This window comes from Cercospora beticola, chromosome 5 (genome assembly GCF_033473495.1).
Source record: "Cercospora beticola chromosome 5, complete sequence".
Taxonomy (NCBI): domain Eukaryota; kingdom Fungi; phylum Ascomycota; class Dothideomycetes; order Mycosphaerellales; family Mycosphaerellaceae; genus Cercospora; species Cercospora beticola.
Window position 1 is genome coordinate 2,364,340 of NC_088939.1, and position 12,900 is coordinate 2,377,239.

The 12,900-nt window shown below is 52.3% G+C and overlaps 5 protein-coding genes across 5 annotated transcripts; 1 reads left to right on the top strand and 4 right to left on the bottom strand.

Annotated features, from left to right (window-relative positions):
- Nucleotides 1–3,041: 3,041 nt before the first annotated feature.
- Nucleotides 3,042–4,244, top strand: RHO25_008172 (uncharacterized protein; the record flags this gene model as incomplete). Its single annotated transcript, XM_023600316.2, has 3 exons — nt 3,042–3,155; nt 3,240–4,001; nt 4,059–4,244. The coding sequence occupies 3 exons, from the start codon at nt 3,042–3,044 to the stop codon at nt 4,242–4,244; spliced, it is 1,062 nt and encodes a 353-aa protein (XP_023448881.1).
- A 745-nt stretch (nt 4,245–4,989) lies between these two features.
- On the bottom strand, nt 4,990–5,888 carry RHO25_008173 (uncharacterized protein; the record flags this gene model as incomplete). The annotated part of the gene is made up of 5 exons (XM_065603038.1): nt 4,990–5,103; nt 5,170–5,211; nt 5,455–5,622; nt 5,772–5,785; nt 5,843–5,888. 5 exons carry the CDS (start codon nt 5,886–5,888, stop codon nt 4,990–4,992), a joined length of 384 nt encoding a protein of 127 aa, XP_065459110.1.
- Nucleotides 5,889–6,312: 424 nt separating this feature from the next.
- Nucleotides 6,313–8,106, bottom strand: RHO25_008174 (uncharacterized protein; the record flags this gene model as incomplete). Its single annotated transcript, XM_023600319.1, has 1 exon — nt 6,313–8,106. One exon carries the CDS (start codon nt 8,104–8,106, stop codon nt 6,313–6,315), a length of 1,794 nt encoding a protein of 597 aa, XP_023448743.1.
- Nucleotides 8,107–8,413: 307 nt separating this feature from the next.
- RHO25_008175 (uncharacterized protein) lies at nt 8,414–10,270 on the bottom strand (the record flags this gene model as incomplete). The annotated part of the gene is made up of 2 exons (XM_023600320.2): nt 8,414–9,742; nt 9,794–10,270. The coding sequence occupies 2 exons, from the start codon at nt 10,268–10,270 to the stop codon at nt 8,414–8,416; spliced, it is 1,806 nt and encodes a 601-aa protein (XP_023449050.1).
- Nucleotides 10,271–10,742: 472 nt separating this feature from the next.
- RHO25_008176 (uncharacterized protein) lies at nt 10,743–11,933 on the bottom strand (the record flags this gene model as incomplete). Its single annotated transcript, XM_023600321.2, has 2 exons — nt 10,743–11,462; nt 11,541–11,933. 2 exons carry the CDS (start codon nt 11,931–11,933, stop codon nt 10,743–10,745), a joined length of 1,113 nt encoding a protein of 370 aa, XP_023449051.1.
- Between the last annotated feature and the right edge of the window lie 967 nt (nt 11,934–12,900).

The following is a 12,900-nucleotide window of genomic DNA, read 5'->3' on the forward strand; positions in this document are numbered from 1 at the left end:
TTGCAGCTGTGGCCCGGTTGGAAAGAGTCAAGCATAGGCCACATATTGCAAGCAGCTGGGACGTTCAGCACGCAGAACTTGGCTCCAGGCTTCGTTGCGCCATATCGTCTATTGCCTGAATTGAAAGAATACACGCTCACACATGGAGCGCCCGAAGGCTGCACGCTCATGGAGGACGTGCAAAACTTGCTCTGTCATGCTACACTTTCCACCCTTAGAGGGAGATCACTAAGCTTACAGGAAGATGAGTTACGAGAGTTTCTTGTCCGCAGGACTAATCTAAGAACCATCGAGTTGACTAATTCGTTACTGGATGCTGCTGGATTTGCGTCCTTATTGGGAGTCTGCACAAAACTGGACAGCCTGTCAGTCCATTGGGGTTCACTGAGAGTGGGAGACTGCATTATCGAATGGCACTCTATTGGGGATGCACTGCGACAGTTCGGACCGAGATTGATCAAACTGAGGCTCGAGCCTAACGATGCATTCCAGTTCGATGAAGCAAGCTTCAACACCTCACATCGTCCGCTTGGCGATCTGACGCCACTGTCAATGCTTCAAATTCTCCAGGTTCCTGCTATGTGCTTGGTCGGACTAGATCTGCCGCAGGTACAGGGTTCTGGAGCCTTTGAGGTCAACGACTTACTGCCAAGTTCGCTGCGAGAAATTGATATTTTGGATTTTCGAGGTGGGTGCAAACTATCCGAGCAACAAGTTCTTTCGATGACAAGTAGTACAAGACTTGGCAACCTTGAGAAGATCGTACTTGGACGTATGAATATAGATCCACAGGCAATTGAGTCGCAAGGCTGGAGTATATGGCCTCGGCCGCTCTCAGCGTCCGGATCCGGCCGCATGGCATTGGCTCGTCGAAAGGCTGGACAGATCTAGCACTGGTCTTGCTCTGTCTTCTCAGTATATGTGGACTTGGTGTTATTCTCACTTACGCTTCGATGTCGCGGGATTGTGCTATACGAACCCCAGCTGGGACACGCAGCATCGTAAACTGGAGATGAAAGGCTCACTGGAACAGAGAGGGGCCACAGATGTAGAGCGGGCGTCACGCTCGAAGAGAAGGGTCAAAGTCGCCAGCAGAGCCCGCTTTGCAATGTTGTCGGGACTTACGGAGCCTGACGGCTTTGTTGAGGCATTCGGTGACCGATATCTGAACTTTCGTGGCGACAAGTGGCTCGCGCGGAAGCTAGCAATGCAAGGCCGGCTCTCATCACAGAATGCTCTGTATCACTGGCACAGAGCTGGATGATCGTGCCCACGAAGACGAGTGTGAAGACAAGCCACGTGGTGGGCTTGCTGCATACTGCAGAACACGCCACGCGGAGAATTCTTACCGCCTGAAACATGAGCTCTGGCGAGGTCCTTTTCGCCTTCGTTATGCTTCGGAAGGCCTTCTTGGCCCATCTAACATGCATTCCGCGGACTGTCCTCCCAGCTGGCAGCGTTCATCACGCAATTTCGAGAAGAGGACACACAGCACCATCAATCCCTTCAAACTTCGCTCCGGTGCTTTTAGCATTCATGAAAATCAGGGATGCGGACAGAGGTACTGTGCTCCGCAGAAGTATCATGCAGTCAAGCCCTCATGCCCTATAGCTCTGTCTGCATGGCTTATGGCTTGCCCGGTGCTAGGCAGGACCGTCGCGTGGTTGTGCGAGGATGAGATGCAGCCTTTAGCTATTCACAGCAGCGATTATCACGATCAGCGTCATTTGTTACCTGCTGCAGAAGAGGAGCGAGCATAGCGTCGGGCAAGGTGATCGCCAAGTCGTGCATGTCGTTGCGTGTCAAACGTGCTGCCACGAGGAGTCGAGCTGCGGAGGTGGGGAGCAAGACGCACGATCCTTCACCCAGCTCTGCGGAGCTAATGCAGCGGCCCGGGTCGGATTAGTAGACTTTTCTGTCCTTGTCTGTGCTATTTAGGGAACATCTGGGGTTCCTCTTGTGGACTCGCCTGCCCAGAAGGATCGGTGTGCTCTTCCTCTTCATCTCTTTCTGGCGCGTGCGCCTCTCTCCCTGTCGACGACTGTCTCAGAATAGCAACAAAGGAACCATGTCCGCAGCAGGCCTGCGCACTCTGCGACATCTTTCGTCGCCATCCACTCGATGCTGCGGTTTCAAGATGCTCGAATAGGCTTAGACACAGCGACGAAGTCAGGCACATTCGTCGCGCCCAGGCCTTCGTCGCTATGACGCTCGCAGAGGAGCCCGCAACGAGGCAGTGTATGTATTGACTGCACAGACGCGCGCTCGAAATGGACTGCGGAGGCTCATTGATACCCACCCTCCACGCCGCTCGTGGAGGCCACCTGGCATGGGAGACTGGAGGCACAGAGTCGTCGTCGGTGATTCCATGTGGCATCTCGTCGTGCAATCGTGATGAGTGTGAGCCTCGCTGTCCGTCAACTGTGTCAGATGGGATCTGACAAGCGGATCCTGCCGTGAACTGCAGTTCTTGCGCGCATGGACCGGCCAGTGAGCGAGGACCAGGAGGGAAGAATGCCAGCTAATTAGAGCAAAGCCGACGTGAGAGGCTGGTCAAATGAGCCTAATGCGATCCTGGCGGCAAAGCTACAGACGGCACCTTGACCCTGTGTTGGATCCTTCACTCGTCCAATCCTGCCATACTGCGCCGAACAGCCAGCAGCACTACCGCACGCGCAGGCTGGCGGGCGGCGCACAGAGCAGCAGCTTATGCCTCCTGTGCGGCGCCCTGGTGCGAGGCACGCGGCTGCTGGGACCCGCCCGCTCGTCTGAAAATAAGCCTGTCTTCTGTACCTCAGCCCTGGTGCCCGTGCATGCATTGTGCCTTTCGTCTGTCGATTGACGGTCCTAGCCTGGTGCAAGGACTCGCAGCGCATCCTACATATTCACCAACACGTCCGCCTCGCACAGCATGGTGTTGCTTCCCTTAGGCTTTCCGCAAGCCGTCTTCTATCACCACGATCGACAGCATACTCATCCTCCCGATTATCACGTTCCATGCTCTTTCGCCACCACCAACACTCTCTCTTCTGCCAGACAACATGACCTCTGGTCAGGTATTTCCAACGTTGCCTGGCACCATCGACCCATCGCACATGGGACCTGATGCCACTGCCGGCATCGAAGGCTCAGAATGGTATGCACCGCCAAGTTCAGTATGTCAATTGCCTGTGCTCAACGCCGCCATTCGCGGAGTCGAGCTGCCCCGATGCTGGTTCCATGGATCTAATGGCTCGCAGTGTGGCTTCCACGATTCATACATCACTCCTTACCCATCATCCACAGTCGAGAGCCAACCATGGACGACATACGCAAGGGCGTCCGTCCCTGACCTCAATCTTGCGACATGCGGAATACATATGCCGCTCCAATCTCAACATCCTCAGATGATGAAAGACCCTGGGAGACCGAGGAGTAGCCCAAGCACATTTGGCCCATCACCAGAGACCATTACATGGCAAACAACCAGCGGGCTCGGAATTCAAGGTATCCAATACACGACTGCAGGCGGTCAACCCACACCACCAGTTACATCAACATTTCCACCCAACGTGTTCCAGACCTATCCGACAGATGACCACTATAGCACATCAAGTCCCCCAGAGCTCCGACAACCCCAACCTCGACGAGCCTTTGCTTCGATTGCACCAAGTCCGGCTGGTGAGATAATCAAGCGCAAGCGGGACGAAGCAACAGAACTTGACCTACCATCATCGGCTGGCAAGCGCCGAAAACGAGCGACCTCGGTAGCATCGCAGGCAGACTTGAGCGAGGATGATCGATTTCTCGTACAATTGAAAGAGGACGAGAACCTTGCTTGGAAAGACATTGCAGCGCGTTTCATGAACGACAAGGGCAAGAATTTCCAAGTAGCAGCGCTTCAAATGCGCTACAAGAGGCTGAGAGAGAAGTTCCGAGTTTGGGAAGATCAAGACGTCCAGGCATTGAAACTCGCGCACGAGTACTGGGAAAAGTACAAGTGGGAGATCATCAGCGCGAAAGTAAGCGATTTTCTCAAACCCACCCATACCCAGAAACATACTGACACCGATCCACAGATGCTCGACTTTGGTGTCTCCGAGCGCTGGCCAGCACGTCACTGCGCCAGGAAATGGACCGACCTGGAAGCCGGCAGCAACACCACCGCGCAAGCGACAACGCTCAACATGACTCCCGCCTCTTTGTCAGCTTTTCCAAGTCCGATCGAAGGTCCCGTACACTTTGCTTTCATGCCCATGTCGTGACTACATGGCAGTGCCAACAATACGCCTCCACCACAGCAGCCCTACGAACTCTTCCCGTGGCAAGGCATGCAGACCGGCCCGATCTCCACATACTGATGATTTGAGCTGATCCCACTGGAGTCCTTTCTTTCCGCACATACACACACGTTCAACAAGACCAAGAGTTAAATGAAAAAGGCTTAGAGGAACGAACAAACCTGGTTTGAATGATTTTGATTTTGGAGGATTATGATTGCGGCCTTTTGTTTTCGAAAAGAGGAGAGAAAGCATGATACCCCATACCGCTCGCTTTTTTCATGGCTGTACCTGGAGCATCTATTCTGGTTCGCTGTTTGTTCGGTTCTAGATGATACCCCATTTCATTCGCTTCTTATGAGGGCAGCAACGACGATGTACGAAAACATTACGACTTTTTTGGTAACGGCAGAAAAAAGAAAGAAGGAAAGATAAGATTGGAGTGTGGAATTCTGGCACTTCGAATATGGCATTGCATGGCGAGGCATTGGAACGATAAGGCGGGCCAAATTCTGCTTTCAGCTGGCTGCATTGGTGTGGTGTTGCATTTGATGGGAGTTTGAAAGCAGCAGGTCCATATACAACAAGAGTAGAGGCGGAGGCGACCTTCAACTGATAACCTTGCTCAATTGCTTTTGGGATTGTTGTATGAACAGTGCAATACTGTAGAAGCATCCGAACGAAGAATTGCTCAAGATACTCTTTCAAATCCGTTTCACTTGCTTTCCATCTAAGCCAGAGCAATAGCCTCAACCTCGACTGGCACACCCTTTGGCAGCTCCTTGACCGCAACGCAGGAACGAGCTGGCTTGTGCTCGCCAAAGTACTTCTCGTAGACCGAGTTCTTGTGACGAGATGTCAGCAATGATGACGCCAGGAAAGGGCAAAAGCTTGTCAATCAACGACTTACCATCTCCGCAAAGTTGTCCATCGAAGTGATGAAAACGGTGACCTAGGGCACATTCAGAATCAGCTTCGCCCCCGAAAACCTCGTCATGCCATCTGCGGGAAGGAGGGATGCAAGGCGAAGGATACTTGGGAAAGGATCCAGGATCGCTTCGCCTCGCTTGCTTGCCCGTGCAGATCAGGTTCAATTCCTGGTGTCGATCACTGTTGCACAGCCAATTCGCACGTGACGAATCCATGGTTTGTGCATGATCTCCACGAGTAAGATCATGAAAGAGACGAGACATACCTTGGTGACCTTGGCGATTGAGCTTCCTGCAGCCTCGAGGATGTTCTTCAATCCCTCAATGCAGGCAGTGGTTTGGTCGGCAATGCTGCCAGTGACCAAAGTTCCATCTGCCTTGGCTGGGATTTGGCCAGAGACGAAGATCAAACCACCGGCGTTGACTGCTTGAGACTAGGGATTTCGATGCCGAAAGTCAGCTCTTTGTCTTTACTTGGACGGTCTGCGTGATGGTAATGCCGAGATCGGTACCGAGTGTTGTCGATGTGATGAAAGGGTGTTGATCGTGGAGAAAGTCAATTGGATGGCGTGGTACTACTCACGTATGCAGCAACAGCTGTAGAGGCTCTTTGTTAGCATGACTGCTCGGTCCCGTACGCTCGCAACGACTCACGCTTCATAGCCTTGTCAGTGCTGATCTGCTTGATTCCGGTCGACATTTTGCTGTAGTTTCTGGATTTGGCAAAGATAGCGAAGTGCTGGAAGCTTTTGATGGGTGCTGTACGAGTGGCGATCAGGAGCTGAATTGGAAGTTGTCGAGTCGTTCTGAGGAGCATTACCGGCGAAGAAGGGACTTTTTAGAACTTTTTCACTTCTGGACACTTGTGACACACGTCGACAGAAGCTGCCGCCAATGCGGGCTGGCGAGAGACGGTAGTGGGGGCGGGTAGCTTCGGCGACTTAGTCCGAGCTCTTAGCGGGGATTGTACAGCTAATTATGGAAAGAAGTTGCGGGATGGCGTTTGCCCACTGCGGGAGGTGAAGATGCTGTATTGATGAGACGACAAGCGTCTACCTCTCGCTGCACCAGCGACTCAATCAAGATCTCTCGACATACTCTTTCTCTAAACTACGAGCTCTGCATCATGCTTCGTGTGGTGCTTCTTGTGGTAATCGATCGAAAAATTTCCAGTACGCTTCGTCACGCCAATCCCGCTGCAAGAAGCCCGTCGTTTGAGGAAACAAGCGTTCAAAGAGGATGGGATCATAATATAGCATTCCACCAGGAGTATGTGTATGGAATCGATTGTCCCAAAGAACGTCTTGCGGTGTTCCCTCTGGAGGCGCAGCTTGGCACGAGCACTCTCTTAGTCGCAGGAAGTTCAGTGTCCGGTGTAGCACTCGACAAATGACCTTGTCTATTCCATGAACGTCTGTCTGCATGCCTTCTCTGCGATTGGCTGATATTTGCTCGGGATCAGCATTTTCAAGATGATACTCGCAGTTTGCTTGTCCGTAGATTTCGTAGCCACGTTTCCAACAAGCCCGTCTCACCAGGAAATTCTGAAGATCGCGCACCAGAGTCATGTAAAGAATACCGTACTTGGGCTCTTCATCTCTCTTCTTAAAAATGAGAGAGATGAAAACTTGAGTGATCAATGCCCATTCACGAGTGTTCATGACGCTTTTGCGTGCAGGATCGGGATACACAAGCTCGACGTCCATGAAATGGAGCCAGACAGTGACAACGAGGTCGCAATTATGGAGATCAAGCCTCTCATCCTTGAATGTGAATTCCATTATGTCCAGCGCTTGTGAGTCCAGGTCAGCGCAACCACGCCAGACGTTCTCCCAAGCTGCATAAGCCGGATCCGGTTGATATACTCTCTGCACCCACCCGACAGTGAGGAAGTCATATTCCTCTCCTTCGGAGATCAGACGTTTGGCGCATAGCACACACTTAGCTTCCAGAGGTCCCATAGCCCGGCACAGTTGAAGTAGACAGTCCTGACAGGCGTTATGTCTGTTATCACCACAGAAGGACACTGCTTGCGTCTCAGGTTCGAGGTCTGAGCGGCAAATAAGGCACATACGATCGTCTGCTGGGATGTCGTCGATGTCAATCCGTCGCTTGCTCAATATTGCCTCATAGTTAGGCCATCGCCTTGGCTTGAAATTGTACTTTGCTTCGATGGCGTCCTTCGTTTCTTCTTCGGCTTCTGCGCGCTCAAGGCTACCCTCCTCCTTCAATTCGTAGTGCTGCGCTCGCATCATAAGACGGTGAGCGATGGCACGCCGTGAGCTGCCCATAACGAGCTCATGTATATCTTCGATCCATGGATGGTTTGTCTGGTTGGCTTGAGTAAACAGATAGCGCTCCCATGCTTTAAATGTCAAGCATTGCAACTCAAAATCGAACTGGAAAGCTCGTGCTTCGAAGTCGAAAAAGATACAGCGACAGGCGAGTCTGACGCGGGTGACACCTCTGCCGTCCTTCTTGCTCTTGTAAGGAAGAATGTCCAGATGTGTCTCCCCTTGATATCTCTGGATTGCGTGAAGCAATTTGATCGTATCTTGACCCTCTTGTTCAGCTATGAACGCGTCGAAGTCCGGCTCAGTCAACTGGGTCGACGCTGCATAGACGGTGGAAAAAGTGTAGCGATCTAGATCCGAGTGCCCAGCGGCCTGATTCACGCGTACATCTTCAAATAGTGGGTCTAGAGGGTTGTGCATATGTGAGACGTCTCCGACTGGTTCATCGATCTCCTCGCCGTCTTGAAGGAGCCTAGGGCTAGGATACCATACGGAGATCTTGTGCTGTAGCCGCAGCGGCGGGTTTTGCGCAGGCCGATTCTCGATGCTGGCCAAAACGCGTTCCCATAGGTAGTCTTCCATGTCCTCCGGCTTATTATGCGGGAGATATTTGTCCATATCCATCGTAAATATGTCGCTCAGCTCTTCACAATTGGCGGGACAGTGGCTTGTCATCTCGCATTTTGCGAAGACATTCTGACCATTCTGAGTGTCGAGACAAAGAAAGTTGCTTTGTCGAATATTGCGTTGCATCGATGCATCACTTCTTTCTTTACCGGACGCATTCAGAAGCCGTATCGCGAAAAGCGCCGCTTCGCAAGTCAAGACAGAAAGACCATCTGGTCCCGTGTATACTCCTCGTCCTGCAAGTTTCCAGTGCCGAGCGGCTGAGTGTGAACATTCTTCCATTTTGCAAAACATACAGCAACATCTAGAACAGATCCGTCATAGCCCCTTGACTTGCATCACCTACCAACCTCGCATATTTCGCCAGCACGCCTCTTGTAACCGGCATCTTGGGGGGTTTCCACTCCGCGAGTCGTCTCTTTATCTCCTCCTCACTGACATCAAAGTCGATCCGGTTCTTGTCGGCATCAATTGTGATAATATCGCCATCCTGCACAACGGCAATCGGCCCTCCTACCGCAGCTTCAGGACTGATGTGGCCAACAATGAATCCATGAGATGCACCAGAATATCGTCCATCGGTGATGAGTGATATGTTTTTCAAACCAGCACCCATGATCGCTGCTGAAGCTTTGAGCTGTTCAGGCATTCCAGGACCTCCTTTCGGGCCTTCATAGCGTACGACGAGAACGAGGTTCTCGCCTCGCGGGATTTCACCTTTATTTAACGCATCGTCCAGCTCGTGCTCCTTGTTGAACACACGTGCTTTGCCCACGAATTTCATGCCTTCTTTGCCCGTAATCTTGGCCACAGCCCCATTGGGTGCCAAGTTACCTCGCAAGATCTCCAAATGCCCTGTTGCTTTGATTGGCTTGTCGATAGGTCTAATGAGATCTTGTCCCTGCTTCAACGAAGGCCAGCTTTCCACGTTCTCTGCCAAAGTCTTGCCCGTGACCGTGATCGTGCTGCCGTCGAGCAAACCAGCCGCGATGAGTAACTTCTGAACAGAAGGAATACCGCCAATTTCGTAGAGATCTACCATCAAGTACTTTCCAGAAGGAGCGATGTCAGCAATGAAAGGGACTTTGTCGGAGATGCGCTGAAAGTCGTCCAGAGTAAGTTCGAGTTCCGCAGTGCCAGCCATGGCCAGGAGATGGAGGACACCATTCGTCGAGCCACCGAGGGCCATCATCATCGTCATAGCATTCTCGAAGGCTTTCTTCGTGAGGCAATCGCGTGGCTTGATGTCCTTTTCGAGGCAGACTTTGATGGCTTCCGCCACCTTGGCGCATTCTCGCATCTTGGCAGGCGAAGTCGCAGGTGTCGACGAAGAGCCAGGAAGCGAAAGACCGATCGTTTCGATTGCCATGGCCATGGTGTTGGCTGTAAACATGCCGCCGCACGCACCCTGCGAAGGACATGAGGTTCGCTCGAGATCGGTCAATAGATCGTCCTTGGTTTGCTCTGGCTTCTTGGGATTCTTTAAGTTATCGTAAATATAAGCTCCGTGGGCTTCAAGTACTGTCGCAATGTTGACAGTACGTTCTTGAAGTTTAGAATAGCCCGGATTGATCGTCCCGCCATAGATCATGATCGAGGGTCGGTTGTGCCTCGCAAAACCCATGACGACGCCCTACCAAAGGTTAACGCTCGTCCTTGTTTTGGATGTAATGCTCCACCTTACCGGCATGTTCTTGTCGCAACCGGGAATGGCAACGCAAGCATCGTGGTGCTGTGCACAGGTGACAGTCTCCACGCTGTCTGCAATAATCTCTCGACTTTGCAAGGAGAATCTCATGCCCTCTCCACCCATGGTAATGCCATCACTGACACCTATTGTGTTGTATTGCCATCCCAGCATCTCTTGCTTCTCGATTGCCTTCTTGACCTCTTTCCCAATATCGAGCAAATGTGTATTGCATGGATTGCCTTCCCACCAAACGCTCGCAATGCCCACTTGAGGGTAAGTCTTCAAGGCTTTCTCATTTGGTACGCCCGCTGCATACAGCATGGCCTGGGCAGCGGGGAAATCATGTTCGCGAGTGAGTGTCGAGGAGAACTTGTTCAGGCCAGAGCCAGGCTGTGAGTGCTTGAAGTTGAGGTATCGAGGATCTTCGGGTTGTCGTTGGTTAAGTTGTCTGTCGGCGTTCTCGGGTTCCATGGTGACGGTGAGTAGATCTTTCTATGTAAATGAGTGATGAGTGAAAGGTGAGGTCAAAAGAAAGGTGTCAATGGACGGAGACAACAGTGCGCGAATGAGAGCAGCGCTGATTATGCGTCACCTAGTTAGCTAGCCCCCGCAATAGAGCAACCGCCGCATCAATGGCCCGAAGCTGCGCAGCAAGTGGGCCGGTCGCGATGGAAGCTGTTCCGAGCAAGGTATGGCATTCGCTCTTAGGATGTGTTAGTCATTCTTAACAGGTCCTGCTCTTCATATGATCTCCGCGGCAAGCGTGGGCTTATGGTCAACGTTGGCTGGCTGCAAGATTGAGATTGCATTTCGTGGTGCAATAGAAGCCATGTTCGCAAGCACTATGATACAGTAAGCGCCGATTATGGATACAACCCACACGATGAGATGAGACGCCATACGGCGGTCTGGGTATCATGAATATTCGTAACCAGGCATTCGCCTATTTGTTGCTCCACTCGGCAGCACTGCTCCCAACAGCATCTTCGGTGTCTGGTGTCGCGACTCCGCTCGAACCAGCACTGCTTGCGCTCTCTGCCGCCTTGGACTTTTGCTGTGGCGTATCCTTTGCAGGTGGCGGAGGAGCATCATCATCCTCGTCATCATCTTCGAAGTGAGATGGATCAACCATTTGGGCGTCGCGAGAAGAGTGGTCAAGATGCTCCTGCAATGTGTCGTCGGCCGAGACGCTGATGCCTCTGGCACCCCATCGGTCGCTGGGAGTGCGGTTGTTGCCCGGCCTGACGGTACCCGACTCTTGTGCTGCCAGACGATCCTCCTCCTCGGTGATATCGTCGTCATCTGTGCCATTCTGATTGTTCCGTCGCCCAATGAAGCGCTTGACGATGAAGCTCTTGCTGAGATCCTCACTGTCCACAATTCCGCCATACCGAAGCTTGACACGTTGTCGTGACCAGTAGACCCATGCAAAGTCCACGTACAGAGCTGTCTGGATGAGACCAAAGACAACGCTCGTGGCATCGAAGGTATGGTCTGCGCTGAACATCTTGACGATCCAGTTCAAAATGTAGAAGAATCGGTAGCTGCCCAGGGTCACGAGATAGAAGGAATCGAGGACGGTCGGGACGCTGGTCTGGCGGAGGAGTAGGAGCTGCGGCAGCACACAGACTGATTCGAGAATGATACTGAACGTCCAGATTACCTATTCGCGTGGAGCACGTGAGCATGATCGTCCTGGCATGGCATCTCATTGTGAAAGGCGTAACGCAGCATTGCATACCTCTGACAGCGTGGATCTCTTCCAACCCTCAAATAACAGGCACACGATGGGTGCGCCGACGGTGCTGCCGGCCAAGGACCAGATGGCCAGCTTCCATCCATACTCCTTCTCCCTCGTCCTGGCGAAGACCCGCATCATGACGAACACGATGTAGGCCGAGCTGGCAATGTAGAAGAGCTTGAGCACGAAGTTCCACCAGCTGAACCATGGCGGCACCCAGAAGAGATCGAGATAGCGCGTGGTGAAGACGAGGCAGTAGAGCAACTGTGTCAGGAGACTGACGCCCTCGGCCGACTTGTTGCTGTGGATGGCCCAGATGAGGATGCACTTGGACGCCGTGTGCGAGACGTCGCCCAGAATGCGGAAGATGTTCATGTGGAAGGAGGAAGCCATCGTGGGGACGCGAGATGTGTGCGACGACGACGATGGGCGTGGTCAGTCGAGCATGGCAGTGTGTTGCAGCAGCAGCAAGGTTGCGAGGTGGCCTTCCGGGTTGCTGTCCCAAGGCTGACCGCGAGACACTGCTGAGCTGCGTGAGTTGCCGTGATCGGGTTGACGTGGCTCGCGACCCGCGACCAGGGTCTGTTTCTATTCTGTCCGCACCACCCGTACCTTTCTCCCTTTCCTTCCTCTCCACAGACTGCTCACTTCTTGACCATATACTCACTTGCTGCTACATATGCAACTTGACTAATATTCAATTCCGATGATCGATGAAGTATGAACATTTCGCAATGCTACTGATCCCATTCGCGCTTGGAACTACAAGTGCCTGATGGGAAACGAATTCCTCGTCGTATCAGTGGTAACAGACGCAATGCAGATCGATGTTGCAAGCTGTTCTGCACACTGACTGTGTCACAAATGTGGTTGCTTCAACATGCAGCAGAGGCATCGTCAATTGCAATGCGATCAGTACTGAATGACACTATTCACAATGCTCGACTCGATGGGCAGCACGCTTCCTGAGGTCGCTCACACCGCTAACACTTTGTGAAGCACGGTGGCCGTGGTCCGATGGCGAAGTAATTTAACAAATTTTGCTACAGTCTACATGTAGGCCCCATTCAAATGCTTTAAAAGTAGGTACAAACGACAGTACTGGTATTCACTCATCGTCGTTGTCAACATCGATGAGATCATCAAGAAATGCGCAATGTGAGCACAATCCTTCTCGATCGTCCTTCTTCTCCAGAGCACTTGACTCCACTATGTCGAACGCCCGGTTCGGAATCGCATTGTGTAATACAAGCTCGCCCAGGCGAGTAGCCCGATTTTGGGCACGATTGATTGTGCACTCCATCAGCGATTGCTAGACCAAACAAGGTTGAAGCATTTTGAAGTGAGCGTCGATGAAAAC